This window comes from Mastigoproctus giganteus, chromosome 7 (assembly GCF_048544385.1).
Source record: "Mastigoproctus giganteus isolate SK-2022 chromosome 7, ASM4854438v1, whole genome shotgun sequence".
Taxonomy (NCBI): Eukaryota; Metazoa; Arthropoda; class Arachnida; order Uropygi; family Thelyphonidae; genus Mastigoproctus; species Mastigoproctus giganteus.
Window position 1 is genome coordinate 186729430 of NC_143581.1, and position 20496 is coordinate 186749925.

The window sequence follows — 20496 nt, forward strand, 5'->3', positions numbered from 1 at the left end:
CAACTTGCAGCTAACAATCTAAATCCTTATAATCAGGTATAGTCCACAAAACAAATGCCAAGATGATTGCTCCAATAAGAAACGGGTAACTTTAATTTTCGAGAATATTAAAAAAAAGCACCAATATTCACAACTGAAAATACTTCATGTAGAGCTTTTGCGTTAAATCCTCTGTCAAGCGACTTGGATGCAAGAATTTTAGATAGAGACAGTTATAAAAACAAGGAACGTTGAAAAGCGTGATGATATTTGATTTATTACTCACGAAGCCATAGCACATCTGATGACATCATGTGCCCTGTTGCTATGGTTACTTTACTTACACCGTTCGTCAATGGGTTGCATGATAAACGGATAATATCTGTATAACGAGAGAAATTTTCCATGCAATGTAAACAGGAGACTAGAAAGGCTCATAGTGACCTGTCACTGATTCATAGGAGTTGATAATAGGGAGAAAGTTAGACCGCATTTGGAATACTGTATTCAGCTCTGGAGACCGCACCTCAAAAAGACAGAACTTCTGGAGAGAAGGAACCAGATCGGTGACGAGGGCAAAGAGATGTACATATGAAAAACGGCTTAGTTGTAGACAGCAAAGGTTAACCACTAGACATCTAAGGGGAGATTTAATTGAGGTGTTTAGGGCAGTGAGGGGATTGAATAAAATGAATGAAGAAGATCAGATCTGTTCTTCTTCGTAGGTGAGACACGAACCAGGGAAGAGAAATATAAGAGCTCAGGGAATAACAGAAGGTTGGATCTCATGAAGTTCACTGATGGCAGCGGGTTGTCGAACAATGGAATGAGTTACCTCCCAATGTGGTGGAGGCAATGAATCTGACTAATTTTAAAGCAAAATTGGATGATTTTGAATGAGAATAGTATGAATATTATGTTTCATTTGAATTATTATTTATTTATTTGTGGTTAATTCAGTAAAAGTTCGTTTTCTCGCATCATTCGGCCTTACTAATAGTGAATTTGAAGTGTGGCCACGATAATGTGTTTGTGTTGTTGTTGTTGTTGTAGTAGGGTATTAGGAGCATCAGCAACTCGGGACGTATTGCTCCATGAATATTGTCTGTAAATTGCATGTGTTCTGGGATAGATTTTCTGTTTGTTGGACAAAAAACCCGAGTTTAAGAATTTTTTTTGAGTTTAAGATTGAATTTGTAAAGATAATTTTTATACACCGTGTTCTAGGTATAATTGATGTTATATCTGTAATAGTTATTTCTTATGTTTTTCGAACTTTGAAATGGTATTTTAAAAGGCGAATACAATTAAGAGTTTTGGTGTGAGGTTATTGATCAGGTTATTGAACCAAAACTACTGAATCGGCAATAATGACACAAGTATCTTAATTATTCTTGAAATTTTCAGATGGTGGAAGCTCAGAAAGTTTGCCTTAAGGAAAATAATCTAAACCCAAACGGAGAAGACGATACTGTTTTTATTTTTTGTCAGCGCGATATTCCCACAATAATAAAGGTATTTCGGTATTTTCGATATTTCACTATTTTTCTTTTTTTCCAATCACTTTTACGTTATTTAATTTACTATTTATAGTTAGAGGAAAGTTAGTAATTTTTACATATTAAAAACATAATTATTATCTACTAATTAGTAGGGTTATCAGATAATACTTCCCTCAACAAGTATTATTATGGTAAAATTTATACTATACAGTATTATACTGTATTAATAATATATATATAATAAGAAAATAACACTATTATACCAGGTGAAAATTCTTAAAAAATAAATTTTATTAAACTCATATATATTATACATGACTACACCAATAATTATTATATACACTGAAAGAACAGAATTCATGGGAATACCTGGTTCCTGGGAAACGCGACGCTGTCACCCCTCGCTAGTGGACAAACTCATCGCTTGGCAGGTATATAGGTACACTGCATCACTGCATTCACATAGACGGTAATTCGATGTCAGTATGGATAAACGTCGTGAGTTAACCGACTTTGAAAGATGGATGATAGTGGGTGCCTGACGACGCATGGATCAGTTTATCGCGGAAGTGGTACAGAAATTGCACTATCTCCGTTCGACAGTGTCAAGCGTGTATCGGGAACACGCCATTTTCGGAATGTCATCTCATCGTGGACAGCGCTGTGGGCGGATAAAAGTGGTGGATGAACGTGGCCGTCTATGTCTGTCTCGCATTGTTTCAGCCAACCGGTGAGCGACAGTGGCACAAATCACCGACGACTTCAACGAGAGAGGTGTCAGAAACGTCTCCACCAAGACCATCAGGCGATCATTAGCCGCAATAGATTATAGGACCCGCTGACCCACCACACTCCCATTGCTAACACCACGACACAAGACTCTACGCCTTAACTGGGCGAAAGATCATCGGCACTGGATCTTGGATGATTGGAGACGGGTCGCCTGGTCTGATGAATCCCGTTTGCAGTTATTTCGAGGGGACGGGAGGATGCGTATCTGGCGAAAACCGCACGAAGCTATGTACTCGTGATGTCAACAAGGAACTGTTCAGGCATGTTCAACTGGCACACGTTGGGACCTGTGGTACGTCTAGAAAACTGTGGGACCCAGATTTCTTTTTATATCTAATTTAATCTAATGACACTCTCCGGGCAGTGTAGACAGGCCACAACGGGACCCATGGTGTCGGAAGTGAGTTGTTACTTATTGAATGAGCACATCTTAGAAAAATTCAAAGATTAGATGGATCTGCATCTTCTTGAAGAGGGAAACCTGCTGCAAGAGGTTTTTTTTTGGCTAATACCAGTACTAGCCAAAATAGTGAATTTTCAGTTAACATTTACACAGTGAATTAACAGTGAGTTAACATTTTATTGTGAATTTTTAGTTAATATTTACACTGCGTGGCTACTTTATTAGCTGCACCAATCTAATATCGAGTAGGTCCCCTTTAGTCTTTATAACTGCCGGATTAGTTCGCAGCATAGACCCAACGAGATGGTGATAGCGTGACACAGGAATGCTGGTCCTTATTGACTCAGTTGCTTCCCACAGTGTTTCAGATTAGATGATTGTAGATCCCTACTCTGAAGAGCCCGTTTCTCTCCTTATACCACAGGTTCTCAATTGGGTTAAGATCTGGTGAGTGGAACGAAGGCAATCGCAGTAGGCTTAATTCACTCTCATGTTGCTATAACCAGTTCTGTACAATTTTGACTTTGTGACATGGTGTGTTATCTTCCTGTCGAAGAACTCATTCGTATATGGGTACGGCGCAGCCGTGAAGGGATTTGCCTGATTGGAAACAATTTACAGATAACCTGTGACTAAATATTGCTACATTGGTATCAAGGTGCCCAATGTTCCTCGCTAAAAGACTTCCCTGCTACCTCCAGTCTGCATTTTTGGTTACCTGGAGGATGGATCGTGAATTCATGCTGTATTAGGCATATTCTCTATGTAGCTGATATTAGGCATATTCTGGTGCTTCCATCAGGGTAAAATAGGAGGAATCGGGATTTGTCAGACCAGACAACATTTTCCAGTCGTCGGCTGCGATGTCTCGCCCTTTACAAGGGACGACGTATTTTACGTTCAGAAATGCCTCTTTGGTCACTACTGTGGTAACCAGAAAGCGATTTCAGAACACACAGCTAGGTTACTAGGTTCTTATTTGACTGACTGTAGCCTTTCTCTTATTCTGTACAAATATTTTCATTTGCCGGTATCCTTCGCATCAACAAGCAGATTCCGATCACAGCGTTGCCTTTGACTGAATATTATTCACGTATTTCAGAATCGTGCAGTTTCCGTAATACTTATAACCGCTGTGGCGCCAACTATCATGTCACTTTACAAGTCCCTTAATCTTTCGTCTTGCCCATTCTGTCACTGACTGTTGACATGCAACTTCTCTATGTAGCTGATATTACCCTTCATCTCACAAATGATCCCGGCCATGAAAAGAAGAAAACCACTGAAAAACTTACCAGAATTTGGCAAGAGAGTTGGGAAATCTCTGGCAAGGGTATAATTACCAGGAAATTCATCCCATCAATTGCATTTACTAGTCTGAATTCTCTTCCCTGGTATTCACCAGGCCTAAAAGCTACTTTCCTCCTTTCAGGACATGTGCCTTTCAAGCTCAAACTGACAACGGTGGGGAAAATGACCCCCCATGAAGATGTGGAGATGAAGGAAGTTGGGAACACGTTATGTACACCTGTCTTATATACGAAGACCTCCGACTCAATAATCGAAATACAGGAAAACCCACAGCATAATGAGCACCTCTTGCTGCAGGATGAGCGTTGCTACCTTACCTTTAATGAGTTGTGAAATCAGTCTTTGAAATTAGACGAGCCAACCGTAAAACAAACCCATAAGAGACAGATGATAATCAGGACAACTAATCCCTCCAATGACCTACTAGGACGTGCTGACTCCTTCCTATGGAACTATTCTGGCCTTGAAAACTTTTACTGTCACTGGACTCGGGTGGACTTCCCGACCAGGAGTGTCTAACCCTTCATTCCTTCCTTCCTTCCTCTTTTGGAGGACGCCTTCCATCTTTCTCTCCGCTTTGACTCCCATTCTTCGACTATCACCCTTACTCACCCTTTTTTTCTTTTCTTTTCTTTTTTTTTTTTTTTATAACTTGGACTTCGTCCAGCCAGAGAATAATGGGCAGCCTGGCTTATCTCCTAGTGGTGGTGGCGGGCGACATAGGGTCCCACTAGGGGCCCTGCGGCCAAATAGCCAGAGAAACAACAGAACCCAACACAATACTATATACATACAACATGCCACACACACACACACACACACACACACACACACACACACACACACACACACTACTATGCCACTATGCCATTATTCCCCAACCTGCAATATATCACGGCACACGAGAATTAAAGGAATGAGAAAAATGAGAGACTTAGGGGCTGGTGATAGAAACAGAAACTAGACAAGAAGTACAGAGCATAAGAGAAAACCCTAAAATAGACGCCCTTGGTCTTACGGCCCATCCACCCAAAAGGAAAGAACCATCAATATTAATCTTTGATGTAAACCCGGAAGTTACGGCCGCACAGCTCGTGGAAGAACTATACTACAAAAACATACAAAAGGAAATACCAGATAAGGAATCGCATGATGTAATAACTCCAAAATTCCACATAAAGGCAAGAGGCAGAATCAATAATAGTTGGAGCGTTGAACTCAGCCCAGCGGCATGGCAAGTCTTAAAAGATAGGACAAGAATTTGTAGAATGGGGCAGCTATCGCTTTCGGGAACGAGTGGCAGGTCCCAAATGTTTTAGATGCTGCAAGTTCGGCCACTCCTCCCACGTATGCTCCCAAACGGTCCCGACGTGCGGACATTGCACCGAGAAGGGACACAGATTTAAGGATTGTCCGCACAAAGACAAAGAAGCTGCCTGTGCAAACTGCAAGTCCACGAAGCTGGATCATGCCCACTCAATCAGGGACCCCAATTGCCCGACCTATCTCAAAGCCAAGAGCAACTACCAAAATAGAATCAACTATGGGGACAGGAACTAAAGAATATAATAAAACAATGATCAAAATAATACAAATAAATGCACAGCGAGCCAAAGCCGTGGCAGACCAAATCAGGGTCAAGGCTAATGAGGAAAATATAGACGTAATTATTCTGCAAGAGCCATACGTCCAAGCAGGGCGAGTAGCGAGGTACCCACTCCGATAAAAGATAATCCATACTGAAGAGGACACCCCATGGGCAGTGGTTCTAATCATAAATGCAAACATAACCGCAACCAAAATAACCCAACTCTGTACGGCCTGGGCTGCTTGTGCCCAGATTATCACAGCACTGGGCTCCCTTTATGTTTTTGCACTCTACAGCAGGCCGGGACAGGAAATAGAGATCACAATTAGCTACTTACGTCACCTCCAGAACACCCTACCAAACGAAAAAATAATTATAGGAGCGGACATCAACTGTCGCTCCCCGCTATGGCATAGCGCCTCTGCTGACCGAACGGGAACTGCAAACGGGCAACAGCTCGAGGATTTCATACTGGGTTCGCAGTTCACAGAATTGGACCAGCCGCACCAGTTACCAACATACTGCAACACCCTCTGGAAGGCCACTATATATATTACCCTGGCAACTAGAAACCTGGCAAGCCACGTGGCCGACTGGAGGGTGGAGGAAGCGTGGACGACCTCGGACCACCGAGTCATCACCTGAAAAATAACTAGAACACTGACAAGGCAAAAAATAGTAAAGCAAATACGCCACAGATACGCAGTCGCCAAGGCAGACTGGCCGAAATACAAGTAAAAAAAAAAATAATAATAAAAAAATAAATCTGTTTATACCCCGGGACGACCAAACGGTCAGAGGAGTTTACAAGATACACAGAATACACGAAACAGCACCGTATTCAGCAGTCATTCAAGGTACGTATACTTATGCATCCGCGCGCCTGATCACTAGGCTACGGCGGCCTGTTGTAGCTTTTAACTACAGAGATTCGTAACAAACGCCGTCCCTGGATCCACGAAACAACCCACATGACCTACAGAATGCAACCACGGAACTGATAATTGGCATAAGCAATCAAACCATCAGGAAAAAATACCCCCAAATGGGAGCGGTCCCTTGGTGGACTCGGGAGATTGCAGCACTCCGGCGGAGAATGATGAAAGAAAGAAAAGACTTTCAAAGAGTCCGAAGAACATGGCCAGCAAATGAAGTCGAAGCATTTTTATTATTTTTTTTTATTATTTTTTTTTATGTGAACCCCAAACACGAGAGGTATTGGAACCTATAGTACTCAGTACCGTGCTTGGGTTGGAGGTTGAGAAGACGAAAGAAGATATTTGTTGATATTGGACTTGAACTTCTGTAGATTGTAATTTTCAGGAAATACGTATGAAGGAAGGTTGTTCCAGAAAACGGCAGTTGAATGAATAAATGAGGAAGATGAAAAGTTGGTTCTGTGGGTTAGAAGTTGGACAGTATATGGATGTTGGCTGGTGGCGGCACGTGTTAGAGGTTTTGGGGGCACCACCCCAGATGTGGGAACAATATTCCATGGCGGGGTGGATTTGCGATTTATACAGAGTGAGCAGCTGTTTGGAAGAAAAGTAACGCCGAGAGCGAAAGAGAAAACCAAGTTTTTTAGATGCAGACGAAGCAATATTTGTAATTTGCTTGTGCCAAGAGAGATTAGAAGTCAGGGTAATCCCCAAAAGAGATATATCATTTTGCCTAAAAATCGGAGTGTCTCTAAACATAAGCATAGGAGCAGATTGAGCAGAATTTGAAGTTGATTGAGCAGGACAAGGTTTCTCAAAATGGAAAGTGGAATGCAACGTGCTATCATCAGCAAAACTATGGATAGGATTTCCAGTTAATGGAAGAAGGTCATTAATGTACAAGAGGAAAAGGGTGGGGGAAAGAACTGAACATTGGGGGACACCGGCGTTAGTGGAGAAGTTAGAAGACAGAGAGCCATCTACCATCACCCTCAGTGAGCGATCAGAGAGAAAACTGGATAACCAATTACTAAAACAGTTGGCAAACCATAAGATTGTTTAGAAGACCTTTATGCCAAACACGATCAAAAGCCTTTGAGATGTCAAGAGCAACTACTTGTGTTTCACCGAACCTTTCCATAGAATTAGTCCATAAATGGGTAACATAAGCCAGGATATCACCAGTGGATCGACACTGACGGAATCCATACTGGCGATCGTTGATCAGACGGGAGGTTTCTAGGTAGTTTAAGAGTTGGCAGTTAATTGATTTCTCCATTACTTTAGAAAGAGTAGAAGTAATTGCAATGGGACGATAATTGGATGGGAGGGATTTGTCACCCTTTTTAGGAACTGGCTGGATATGAGCAAATTTCCAAGCAGAAGGAAAAACACCTTTGGAATAAGAAAGTGAAAAAAGGCGGCAAAGAATAGGAGTAAGTTCAGGAGCACAGGTTTTGAGAACAAGTGGAGAAATACCATCAGGACCTGGAGCTTTCTTAGCATCAAGATTCATCAAAATCCTTCTGATATCCTTTTGACGGAAGACCACAGGAGGCATTGAATGGAGCGTGTTGGGAATGGTGGGAAGTGTTTTACCAAGATCATTAATACATGAGCTGGAAGAAAAATGGGATGCTAGCAGGTCAGCTTTATCCTTGGATGAAGTGACAACAAAACCATCTGGTTTGGACAGAGGTGGGAGCAGAGATGGGCAAAAGTTGCGGCCAATAGCTTTGGCAAGAGACCAGAATGCTCGGCTACCATTAGGGCAAGAAGCAAGTTTTCTACTCTTAGCCTGTTCAAACTCTAGTTTGGACTAATTAATAACTGCTTTACAATTGTTGCGAGCTTTGGTGTAGGCAGAAAATGAAACTGAAGAATTAGAAACAAGCCAATTACGATATGCAACATTCTTCTCTTGAACAGCATTAGCACATTTATTTGAAAACCAAGGTTTAGATAAAGGACGAGATTTTAAAGTGGCGTGTGGGATAAAGGATTCCATTCCTGCAAGAATAATTTCACTGACACGAACTGAACAAACGTTGACATCAGAAGTTTTGAAACAGTAGTCCGACCAAGGAAAAGGAGAAAAGAAGTCTCCCAGGTCTGAGATATAAACAAGACAGAGATATAAACAAGCCAGAAACCAATATACCGAAACCATCAGGAAAAGCAAAAGACAAGCTTCGGAGCTCCTAGTCTCCACAACCGGAAACACTGACCCCTGGGGAGTAGTTTATAAGGTAACTACCAATAAGCTTCCCAGTGCGGAGGTGACTGCTACCGCCAGGACCCAGCATGGAAATCTTACCACCACTTGGGAGCAGTCGATAAATAACATCCTAGATGCAATATTCCTAAAACTAGAAATGTCAGTCTTACCCGCACAGCAACACATATGTGAAAACAATAACAACTACAACAATCAAGAGACAGAATCCCCCTTTACCCTGGATGAACTTGGGGAGGCTGCACATCGAATCAGAAACAAGAAATGCCCGGGCTTTGATCTCATCGAGCCCGAAATATTGAAGAAAACAGTGGAATTTCAGCCACAATTACTCCTCACATTATACAATAGATGCTTAGAAACTGGCCTATTCCCAACTACATGAAAAATAGCTAACCTAAAATTAATACTAAAAAAATCCTACAAAGAATCCAGAAAACTCAGAGGCCTATCGACCGATTGCACTGCTCCCAGTGGCCAGCAAGCTGTTTGAAAGATTTCTCCATAAAAGAATAACAAATCACTATGAAACAGCAAGCCTCCAATCCGCAAACCAGTATATCTTTAGACCGGGGACCTCAACTGTGGATGCACTGGGGAACCTGCTCAAGATAGTGCAGGACTGCAGACAAAAGTACTTGCTGCTCATCTCCGTTGATTTTGCCGGGGCGTTTGACTCACTTTGGTGGCCAAGCGTCCTGGCGAGGCTGAGGGAGGCCCGAGTGCCGATAAACTTGTATAAAGTCATCGAAAGTTATCTAACCCAAAGAAGAGTGGAGATAAACGTGCAGTACCAGAAACTTACAAGAGAGGTGCACAGAGGATGTCCGCAGGTGTCGGTTCTGGGGCCACTCCTGTGGAACATAGTCCTCAATGAGTTCCTGGAAATGAACCTGGGACCCGTGAGAGCGCATGCGTTCGCAGATGACCTTACCTTGACAATGGAGTCGGACTCCAGGGCCAAACTGGAGGCATTGGCAGACCGGGCACTACAGCGGCTACAACAATGGGCTTCAAAAAAACCAATTAAGAATTTCACCAGAAAAGACCTCATCAATCCTCCACAAAGGGAAACTACAATTGCGGTGGCCCCAGCAAATAAAAATTGAAAATGTCACCATAAAATTCGCTAGCGAGCTAAAGTACTTAGGCGTAATCCTGGATAATAACTTGTCTTTCCAGCAGCACCTGAAATACATCCAGATAAAAATCAGGGGCTACTCTGGGATGGTAGCCAGGATCACAAAGAAGGACTGGGGTCTCAAAAAGAGAACCCTGTCAATATACTACAAAACAACTTTCCTACCAGCAATCACATATGCAGCAGCGGTGTGGTTTCCCAAAGCGGCACTGGTTGTGAACAGAAGAACACTTGAAACGATCCAAAGGACCATATTACTCACAAAACACGAGCTTGCAGCACAGTAAGCACGCCAGCACTGCAGGTACTTGCCGTAGTGCTCCCCATGGATCTGGAGGTTATCCAGGCAGGGTTGCTGTTCCTGCTGTCCAGGGGAGTGGTTGCCACCCACCATGGCTACACGATTGATCCGGCGAACAGCCTAAAGAATGAAAAAGTAAGGTTACAGACCCACCTCCTAAACCTTTGGCAGAGAAGGTGGACTGAGACCACCAAGGGAGAAGGTGACAAAAAAATTCCTACCGGACATCCGCAAGATATATCCAAAACAACCGGTGTGGTACTTCCCAGGGTACCACATGACAACGCTGTTAACAGGACATGGTCCCTACAACGAAAAGCTTTTTGGGCTGGGTCTCACCGACGATCCCAGCTGTACATGCGGGGAGAGCGAAAGCTGGAGCCACATAGCTTATGAATGTTCACAATATGAGGACCTCAGAGGGATTCTCATAACAAGAATCAGATACCTTCCGAAGGGATTGGAGTCCCACTTCCTGGACTCAGAGGAAGAATACAGGGCGCTCTCCCTCTTCACGCAGGATCTGTTCGCCAGGAGGAAAATGCTAATTGCAATATACAGTAATCAACACAGAGACTGACAAGAAACGCTACCAGATGAAACAGAAAATCGAAATTCGCGGGACACCAGACTCGACCAAATGAAACGCTGACAACTGGAAGAGACGTTAGGACGGGGATTACCCCATGAGTGACATTGAAGACAGAGAAGAGGCAAAAAGCAGCATAACTGCCAACAGACTGACGGCGACCTGAAGAGGGCACCCTAGCCCCCTTCACCTTTTATTTCCACATCCTTGGGGAGGGGGGACGACCTTCGTTCCTTCCCCACTCGCCACCCTACATCTTCTATTCTGGTGGGGCATGGGCTTGCCTCACTGAAAACTGGGGCTACCTATCCTATTGGTCCCATATTTCTGTCTCTCACCCCCCCAGTCTCCTGTCTCTCCCCCACCTCTATCTTTACGCTAACGAAAGCCCCACACAACAAAAATTAACGTGCCAAAAATCCTTTGAGCCCATAATTCGGCATAATAACCTTAGCGATCATACTCCCACGCCAACGCATATGTGTATGTACATATGTGCATGTAATTGTACATGTGTATATATATGTGTGTGTGCATCGTCACTAACCTAACCTAACGGATTTTTTTTATTTATTATTATTATTATTTTATTATTTATTTAAAAAAAAATATATATATATTTATTTATTTTTTAGGTCCTAGCCGCCGAAATCTCAGGAAAGTAAGCGGCAGGACCTGCCAGAGTAAAACTGAGTCTACTGGGTTCCTGGTCTGCCTCCATCGGGCGTAAGTGGGGCAACGTTAGGCCTGAACAGGGGTCTAGCGGCTAAATGACCAGATGAACAACGGTACACGACACTATACATGAACAAGTCCCTCACACTTTTAAATCTCTGGCATTTCCCAGCTAACTGGTTCACCCACAATGAAAGCAACGCGGAGATGGGGGAAACCCCTGGTGCCGTATGACAATAACACACTTTACACTTTATTCCTACTGCATCGCACGGTACTTATATACCTACCCAAGGAGTAGGTATACCCAATAAGGTGGCAGCTTAATTAGGTACACTTAAATGAAATATACTCTCCTGAAATATCTAAATGAAACACTCTCCTGTTCTTTCAATGTCTTCCCTTAAAATCAGGTTGGAATCTTTGAAAGGAATGCTAAAAAATTAATGACATAAAATAACAATGACTCGATAAAATGGCTTCATGTATTTGCATTGATTATGTATAAGTGTAACTGTTTAAAATTATTCTCGCCGGTTGTTGATTACATGATCCATTGTAAATTTTCTTTCTTTATCTTTAGATTGCAGGCTGTATTTCCAAAAAGAACGTTGTAAGTATGAATTTTCATAATAGCTTTGTGATTAGACGATCTTTTGAGCCCTGTTGAGAACTGTCGAACCCCTGGCCCTTTTTGGGGACGCCCCGCGGTTGACGTTGTGGTGGTATCGTACGAGTAGTGTTGCTGATCAATTCCTTGTGAAGCTTTTCATATGAGAGACCAGTGCCATTATAGAAACCTTTTCTTTTTTCAAATATATAAACTTTAATTTTTAAGGCTAGTATAGCAACATGACGCATATTCTGCTGTTATCAATATATTTTCGAATATGTTATCTTGGCATGAAGTTTTAAGAAAATTTAATTTAAAGTTTAAGTAATTGATATCTCGTAATTGACTTCTCGTAATCTACCTCATCTTGCCGAACCTCCACTATGACTTGATTGAAGACTAATTCAGTTTTAATGTAGGCTTTTGTATTACCAGATAATTTATGTGTGTTCCATCCAGTTTTCTTATCTGCCACAAGTCTGATCAGTTCATCTGATATCCATTTAGATCTAAGTCTTGAGCAGTATCTATTCGTCGGTATAAAAAGCTTAGTAGCTTCTACGACTGCATCCCCGAATGTTTTCCTTTTAGAAGTTTCTCAACTTCCTAAGTCAGTAACTTCATTGCTGCCACTGCATAAAGGTAAAAGTAAACTGCAGCCATTATGAACCCACAGCAGGATGGGAGCCTCCTCAACGATTCATGTTGAGGGAAATGGATTATAATCTGCCACGCTGCTCCAGTGCGGATCCACCGTATTTAGCAGTCGGGGGCTTGAACCCCGGTCTATTCAAGGAGCGTGTGCTACTGCACTCCAGCTTCTGACCACTCTGCTATGGAGGCCTCTACCACTGCATAGAATTTATAAACTCTCTGAGAACATTGTTGTCACCTTTACAAAAGCAAACGCTTTCCTAAAACAATTCTAAGGCAAAGATTAAAGGAACATATTGGCTAAATAAAGTTATGATTACAAATTATATGAATCCTTTATAATAAGAAATTTGATTTATAGACAAGACGTTATTGAATACAATCTTATATTTATAGCAGATCTAATCTTACATAGCAGACTCTTATGGTCTAATTTTATGTAATCTTATAGTTGTACATGAAGAGTACAGAGTAGAATGTCCTTCTGTATAGCAATAAACAAACTAGGTGTGTTTTACTTATAAGTAGAACACCTACATAAATAGCAAGCTATTTAGTTCGCTCATTGCTTGATGATATGATATCGATGTCATCAATATATCAGTATGAGATCGATGCATTACTTTGTGCATTGATCTCATATTGTAGAGTAATTTCATCATATATATCGTCGTGGGTAGCACAGTTGGTATAATCACCGTCCTCACTACACCGAATGGAAAAGACCTGAGTTGGAATCCCGTCAATGACGTGAGGAATTTTTATGGGTCTTTTTCAAAACGTGGCTGAGTTGCTGATTCGCCTAAAACAACAACACATGGAGGAATGCCATCCTTCTGTGTCACCAGGCAATATTAGGTGGAAAATGACCGGTGCAGTACCACCACTTTGTTATTGGAGGCTTGAAGTGGTGACATCTTTATGTTTAGTCTCCAGAGCAAAGTTTCCGGCTTCCTTCCTTCTCCTCTTTCCCTTCGTTCCAATCAATGCACGGTTGTGAGTACTATATTTAGGTTTGATACCTTTCGTGTTTGGAGGTTTCATAAAGAAAATCATTGTAAATTTTCTTAACTCGTAATCGTTTTAAAGTTTCTTAGCTCGTATCTCTTATTTTCTTTTAAGATTGCTGATCGTTGAGCAATCGTACATCAAATCTTAGAACTCTGATTTCTTTTTTTTTTTCCTTATTTCAATTTTATTAAGTTTAAATATTTAATTCTTAGGTAATTTTCATAATTTCAGCTGAATTTCCTTTTAGTACCTGTTCACAAATTAACAGGAAATTTTAAAAACGTCTTCCAGCCCTGTCTGTTCCACTCGAGGAGTCTTTGTTTCTATTACGAAACAGTAGTTTTCCCTCCCTCCCTCCTCCTCTCCAAAGGTGTTGCAACTTACATTCGTTTCCTAATCTCAAATAATATGATAGATAAACAAATGAAATACTTTGGTAAGAGAATTCCTTTTTCATTAAATAATACCACCCAGGAAGTCTTTAGAACTGATCAAATACGCTTAAAGTTACGCATTTCCTGTTCTCTATTATTTTCCTCACCCGGATGTCACAAGTAAATATTGTAGCAGTAAGAGCTTGTCATTATTATTACGAAAAAGATTAATCACTTGGTTTGTTGTTTTTTTCAGATTATAAGTAAAGAATACCAGAAAAAATTTGACGTAAGTTTATATTTAGTTCCTTTTAATTCAAGGTTTTTAGTTTTTGATATATTTTCAAGCATTTTTAAAGATATAATGATTTTCAGGGTTCTGTACACCACGTAGAGAAATTGATTATATTGATTATTATGTTTTATTTCAGTTATATTACCAACAGCAAATTCAAAATGGGAGGCATTCAAAGAATTCAAAGAACCTTGAAAGCTACTAGGCTTTACATACCAACTAAGAAATATTGTTCAAGGTTTAGGCCTAAATGGACGTCAGATGAACTAATGAGACATGTGGCAGAGAAGAAAAATGCATGGGTTTCATATAAATTAATGGGTGACATTGAAGTCTATGATAAATATAAGCTGGTCTCTAACCAAGTCACAAAGGAGATTAGGCAAGCAAAGGCAGATTATGAGAAACCTTTCGCAAAAGGATGCAAATAAAAAAGCAAAGAGTTCTTTACCTATGTAAATTCTAGAAGGAAAGGGATGAATCAGATTGGTCCACTGGATATTGATGATTCAACTGTTGACGATCCTGCTCAGGTGGCTAACAAACTAAATGAGTATTTTGCACACATGAGTTATTCAGGGAGGGGAATGCCAGAGGTGAACTAAACTCTGGCAGTAAGCTAGATAATCTTGTAATAACTGAGAGTAAAGTGCAGGAGAAATTGTTGAAGATAAATATAAGAAAGGAACCGGAGGTGGATGGGATCTATCCAGTTATATTAAAGGTGGCAGCAAAGGAACTAAGCAAACCCTTAGCCATAATTATGAGAGCTTCCTTGGACTCAGGGGAGGTACCCATGGACTGGAGATGTACAAACGTGACCCCAATTCACAAATGAGGATCAAAGGGCGACACAAGTAATTATAGACCTGTGAGTTTAACTTCTCTCCCAGGGAAATTAATGGAGGCACTGTTTAAAGCAGCACTGCAGGATCATCTAGACAAGACTTTAGCATTAGCATTAGTATTAGTAGAGGCATTTGATGCAAGAAAGCAAGCTTATGCAGCATCAGCCAAAAAAAAAAAAAAAAAACCCACTTCCACTTCACCCCTCTGTTCGTTCAAAATACCTGTCCAGATGAGCCTTAAATTTATTTAGGCTATCAACCTCCACCACAAGGGATGGAAGTCTGTTCCACCAAACAACCACCCGCTGGCTAAAGGCAAATTTCCGCACGTCTGTCCTACATCTGTCTTTCCTCAATTTGAATTTATGCCCTCTCAGGTGATTTTTCTGAGCTAGAGGAAGAATCCCATCAGCATTGAGCATGCTTAAACCATTCAAGGCTTTATACACCTCTATCAGATCACCTCGCTGGTGCCTAGTCTCCAGAACCTGTAATTTGCAAAACTTAAGCCTTTCTTCGTAAAAGCACCCCTTTGTTCCATTCACTAATCTTGTTGCCCTTCTCTGTACTCGTTCCAGCAGCTCTACATCCTTCTTGAAATGAGGCCTCCAGACCTGTATACAGTACTCTAGGTGTGGCCTGACCATTGCCTTATACAATGGAATAATCACCTCCTTATCCCTGCTGGAAAAATTCCTGTATATCATTGACAATACTCCATGAGCTACTCTTGCAGTCCGTCTGCACTGCTCAGAGAACTTCATATCTGCCTGCACAACCACCCCCAAGTCCCTTTCATTCTCTACCACTGTCAGTGTAGTACCACAGAGTTGATACGTTGCTCTGGGGTTGCTTTTTCCCATGTGTAGTACTTTACATTTGTCAATGTTAAACTTCATTTGCCACCTCTCAGCCCATCTGCTCAACCTTTCTAGATCCTGTTGCAGCAGCATAGTGTCAGTAGTGTCCTTGACAACCCTGCCAACCTTTGTATCGTCTGCAAACTTGGACATTAAGCTTGATATACCATCATCAATATCATTTATAAACACAGAAAACAATAATGGTCCCAACACTGAGCCCTGAGGGACTCCACTAATAACATTAGTCCACGATGAGCAGTGTCCATTGATTATCACTCTCTGTCTTCTCCCCCTCAACCACCCCTTTATCCATAGCAGCAATTTGCCTCCAATGTCACACTGCTCCAATTTGTGTAGCAGTCTTCCATGTGCAACAGTATCAAAAGCCTTTCTAAGATCCAAGTATATAATATCAAAGTTATTCCCTGCATCCAGGGCTTCAGTTATAGTTCGGATACAGCATGGTTTTGTTAACGGAAAGTCTTGCCTGACCAATTTGATCGGAAACTATGATGTGGTCACAAAGGAATTTGATGCAGGGAACAACTTTGATATCATATATTTGGATCTTAGAAAGGCTTTTGATACTGTTGCACATGGAAGACTGCTGCACAAATTGGAGCAGTGCGGTATTAGAGGCAAATTGCTGTTATGGATGAAGGGATGGTTGTGTGGGAGAAGACAGAGAGTGGTAATCAATAGACACTGCTCTTCGTGCACTAATGGTATTAGTGGAGTCCCTCAGGGTTCAGTGTTGTGTCCATTGTTGTTTTCTGTATTTATAAATGATATTGATTGATGGTATATCAGGCTTAATGTCCAAGTTGGCAGAGTTGTTAAGGACAGTAATGACAGTACGCTGCTGCAACAGGATCTCGAAAAGTTGATTAGATGGGCTGAGAGATGGCAAATGAAGTTTAACATTGATAAATGTAAAGTACTACATATGGAAAGCAGTAACCCCAGAGTAATGTATCAACTCTGTCGTACTACACTGACAGTGGTAGAGAATGAAAAGGATCTAGGGGTAATTGTGCAGATACTACTCTTGCAGACCGTCTGCATGGCCTGCAAGAGTAGTATAGCTCAGGTTGTCTTGTCAATGATATACAGGAATTTTTCCAGCAGGGATAAGGAGGTGATTATCCCTCTTGTATAAGGCAATAGTCAGGCCACACCTTGAGTACTGTATACAGGTTTGGAGGCTTCATTTTAAGAAGGATATAGAGCTGTTGGAACGAGTACAGAGAAGGGCAACAAGATTAGTGAATGGAACAAAGGGTTGTTCTTACGAATGGAAGCTTAAGTTTTGCAGATTACAGTGTTTGGAGACTAGGCACCTGCGAGGTGATCTGATTGAGATGTGTAAAGCCTTGAATGGTTTGAGCATGCTCAATGCTCATGGGATTCTTCCTCTTGCTCAGAATAATCACCTGAGAGGGCATAAATTCAAATTGCGGAAAGACAGATGTAGGATAGATGTGCGGAAATTTGCCTTTAGCCAGCGTGTAGTTGGTTGGTGGAAGAGACTTCCATCTTTTGTTGTGGAAGTTGATAGCCTAAATAAATTTAAAGCTGAGCTGGACAGAAATTTGGAACGAACGGAGGGGTGAAATCGGAGCGGTTTTTTTTTTTTTTTTTTTTGGCTGATGCTGCATAAGCGTCCTTGCTTTCTTGCATCATATGCCCCTACTAATGCTAATGCTACAGGTTTATATACTTATGATTGAAACCTGATGCCTGATATCGTATTTCACCAAAAATATACCTTAAATAGGTACTGTTCTTATATATGCTAAACTCACACATGAATGCTGAAAATATTCCCTTCCTGCTTACAAAATGTGATGCTTTATGAAGTCACCGAATAGTTCGAGATATGCATTCGTAAATCAAATGTGTGGTGTCAAAATGTTTTGCTCGTAAGATTGAAAATTCGTATAAAACATTTATAAAAATGTACACTGTACAACATTTTCACGAGTGTATTTGTTAGTGCTGCCATCTAGGTTTCAGAAGCAAAGTTCGAGACTAGTGAATATGAGGTGGCTATCAGTATTGCAACGCAATATTTTATTACTGTTATTTTTTGTCTTGACTCTGAAGTGGTCAAGGTTCAACCACAGAGCAATATGGTCTTTGGTCTTTGGGAACCTTGGATCAAATAATTGTGCTGGAACCTCCGGATATACCGAAGTATCAAGAACAAGATACCCTTATGGAAAATGTAAAATGGACGCTGAAGAAAAAGATGTAGGAATTAAAGATTTGTATCGCGATTTAGTAATAATTATTAATTATTTAAAGTTTACCTCTCCCATATCCAAAAATCCATTTCTAACTGAATAAGCGTCCTGATTACACTAATAGTAAATAAATATAAATTATTCCACTGAGATTAACAAATAATGAAAACTAACGAATATTTCATTTAATTTTACTCGAGAAAGAAGGAAAGTGTCATTTATTAGATAAAGAGATGGCTGTTATATAATTGAAAAATAGTATAAGTGAAGATACCCATTCGATTTAACAGGAACTGCGCCTTATTAAGATGGTAGGTTGTATAATATTTTGGCAGGGTAGTGCATATATTAGAAACGGGCGATTCTCGTGTTAGGCTGCAGTGGATTCTTATCCAGCCAGCTTATATTTAGTTTAACCACTCGGAGTCGAAATCTTTTTAAGACTATCTATTCATATATCTTGATAATCTTATAATAATTATTATAATTTTTAACTGCATTATTTTAATTACGCAGGAATGCTGGGATGGAGTGTTCACAGAGATTCGAAACGGGAAATGAAATCAATACCATATAGATTTTCCTCTCCCTTCTGACGACTTGAATCTGGACGTCTGTTGCTAAAAGGTCTTCAGTCAATCGATGGCGTTCTTATTTTGAAACAGTTGTTATTTTGAAAATTGAGAATTATGAAACAGTAAATGCTGTATTGATACTTGTCCAAATAAAATACCAAAAGTGTATAATTCATTCAAATAGGCTGTAAAGCGAAATATTATAACATAACAGTAATATTCACTAACTGGAACCAAGTAGTACATTCTCTCCTCTAGGCTACAAGTACTGGTAAACATTCAAATTGGTGATCTCCAAGAAAAGTGAATGCGATTGTAATTGTTGACTATGATTGTGAAAGCGCCATTTTTCATAAGGTAAATAAATGTTCTGTTTATACTCCGGCACGACTACATGGGTCAGAGGAGTTTACGGATAATAATTTTGGCAAATATAATCATTAACCATATTTAGAAGTCAAGTAGGCTCGAATTGCCTACTTGACTTTCATCTGTTAAGAAGGGTGGACCCGTCTTAACAGATGAAAATAGGAAGAAGTGGAGCATTCAATGATTCGCTGCTGCAGAGAATCCTACTGCGTGACGTGAGTCCTTTCACCTTTGACTTGGTCCTCAAAGCGAGGAATCCTCTCTTAGGCTGGCGATTTATAAACAGACAGGACATTTTATATGACAGACCGGTGTCTTGCCGCTATCGATGGAACTGCTATCGCATGGTAAGCGGTTATACACCCACAGTTAATTGTGGGTGTGATTGTATTGAAGGAATATAATAAATTGTATATTTCTGATTAATATTTAATTTCATTTCTATCCTGGTGTGCTACCAGGATATAATAATCGTGCTGAATCGATCATTGTGCGTTTGGAAGTAACTCAGTAATATTCTACTTTTCCCCAACCGATTAGGAAGGTATAGATAAGGAGCTGATTTGCTTTGTGTACGACAGATGAATTAAAATGAGAATACACAAATATTTGTTGGAAATATTTTGTTATTGATCGTTAACCTATTTATCAGTAGCACGTTTTGACTTGTTTATTCTGAAATATGCGTTTGTTTATTGTGTTATTCTTGATAACACAATGGACAACGTATATTCAGTCCTCACCGAAATATTCTAAGCATTTCTTACAGCACAAAACCAAAGAAATACATTCGTTGCATCCTCACTCTATTCTTTGATTACAGTAAATCATTCATTATTGGGAAATGGCCTTTCAGCTCTTGGATTGTTTAAAAATAGTATTGGAGAACTTTCTACTTCCAAGAACTTTATTTTTTAATGAAGTGTATACGGATCTTAAATTATCAATTATCTAAATGTTTGTATATTGCTGTTCTTTGATCCAAACTTATAAAACGATGTTCTTTTACTAAAAAAAATAATATAAATGTTGTCTTTTCAAATCAATTTTCATTTAAAGTTTTAAATCTTGTCACATTTTAAATGTGACAACATTTTACAATACTTCAAATGATAGTATTGTTTGTAATTTTACCATTGATTATACTTCAACAAATGAGGGAGCTGTTCACGTGTACCTGAAGGTTTCTTAAT

At 40.3% G+C, this 20496-nt stretch overlaps 1 protein-coding gene across 1 annotated transcript in view; it reads left to right on the top strand.

Moving 5' to 3' along the window:
* The window catches only part of LOC150083408 (uncharacterized), a 31329-nt gene extending 12409 nt beyond the window's left edge, over positions 1-18920 (top strand). The window contains exons 3-7 of the mRNA XM_090378498.1: positions 1387-1494; positions 12039-12068; positions 14364-14396; positions 18220-18396; positions 18876-18920. Coding sequence (XP_090234624.1) covers positions 1387-1494; positions 12039-12068; positions 14364-14396; positions 18220-18396; positions 18876-18920 — 393 coding nt within the window. The remainder of the gene's footprint in view (positions 1-1386; positions 1495-12038; positions 12069-14363; positions 14397-18219; positions 18397-18875) is intronic.
* Positions 18921-20496: the final 1576 nt, after the last annotated feature.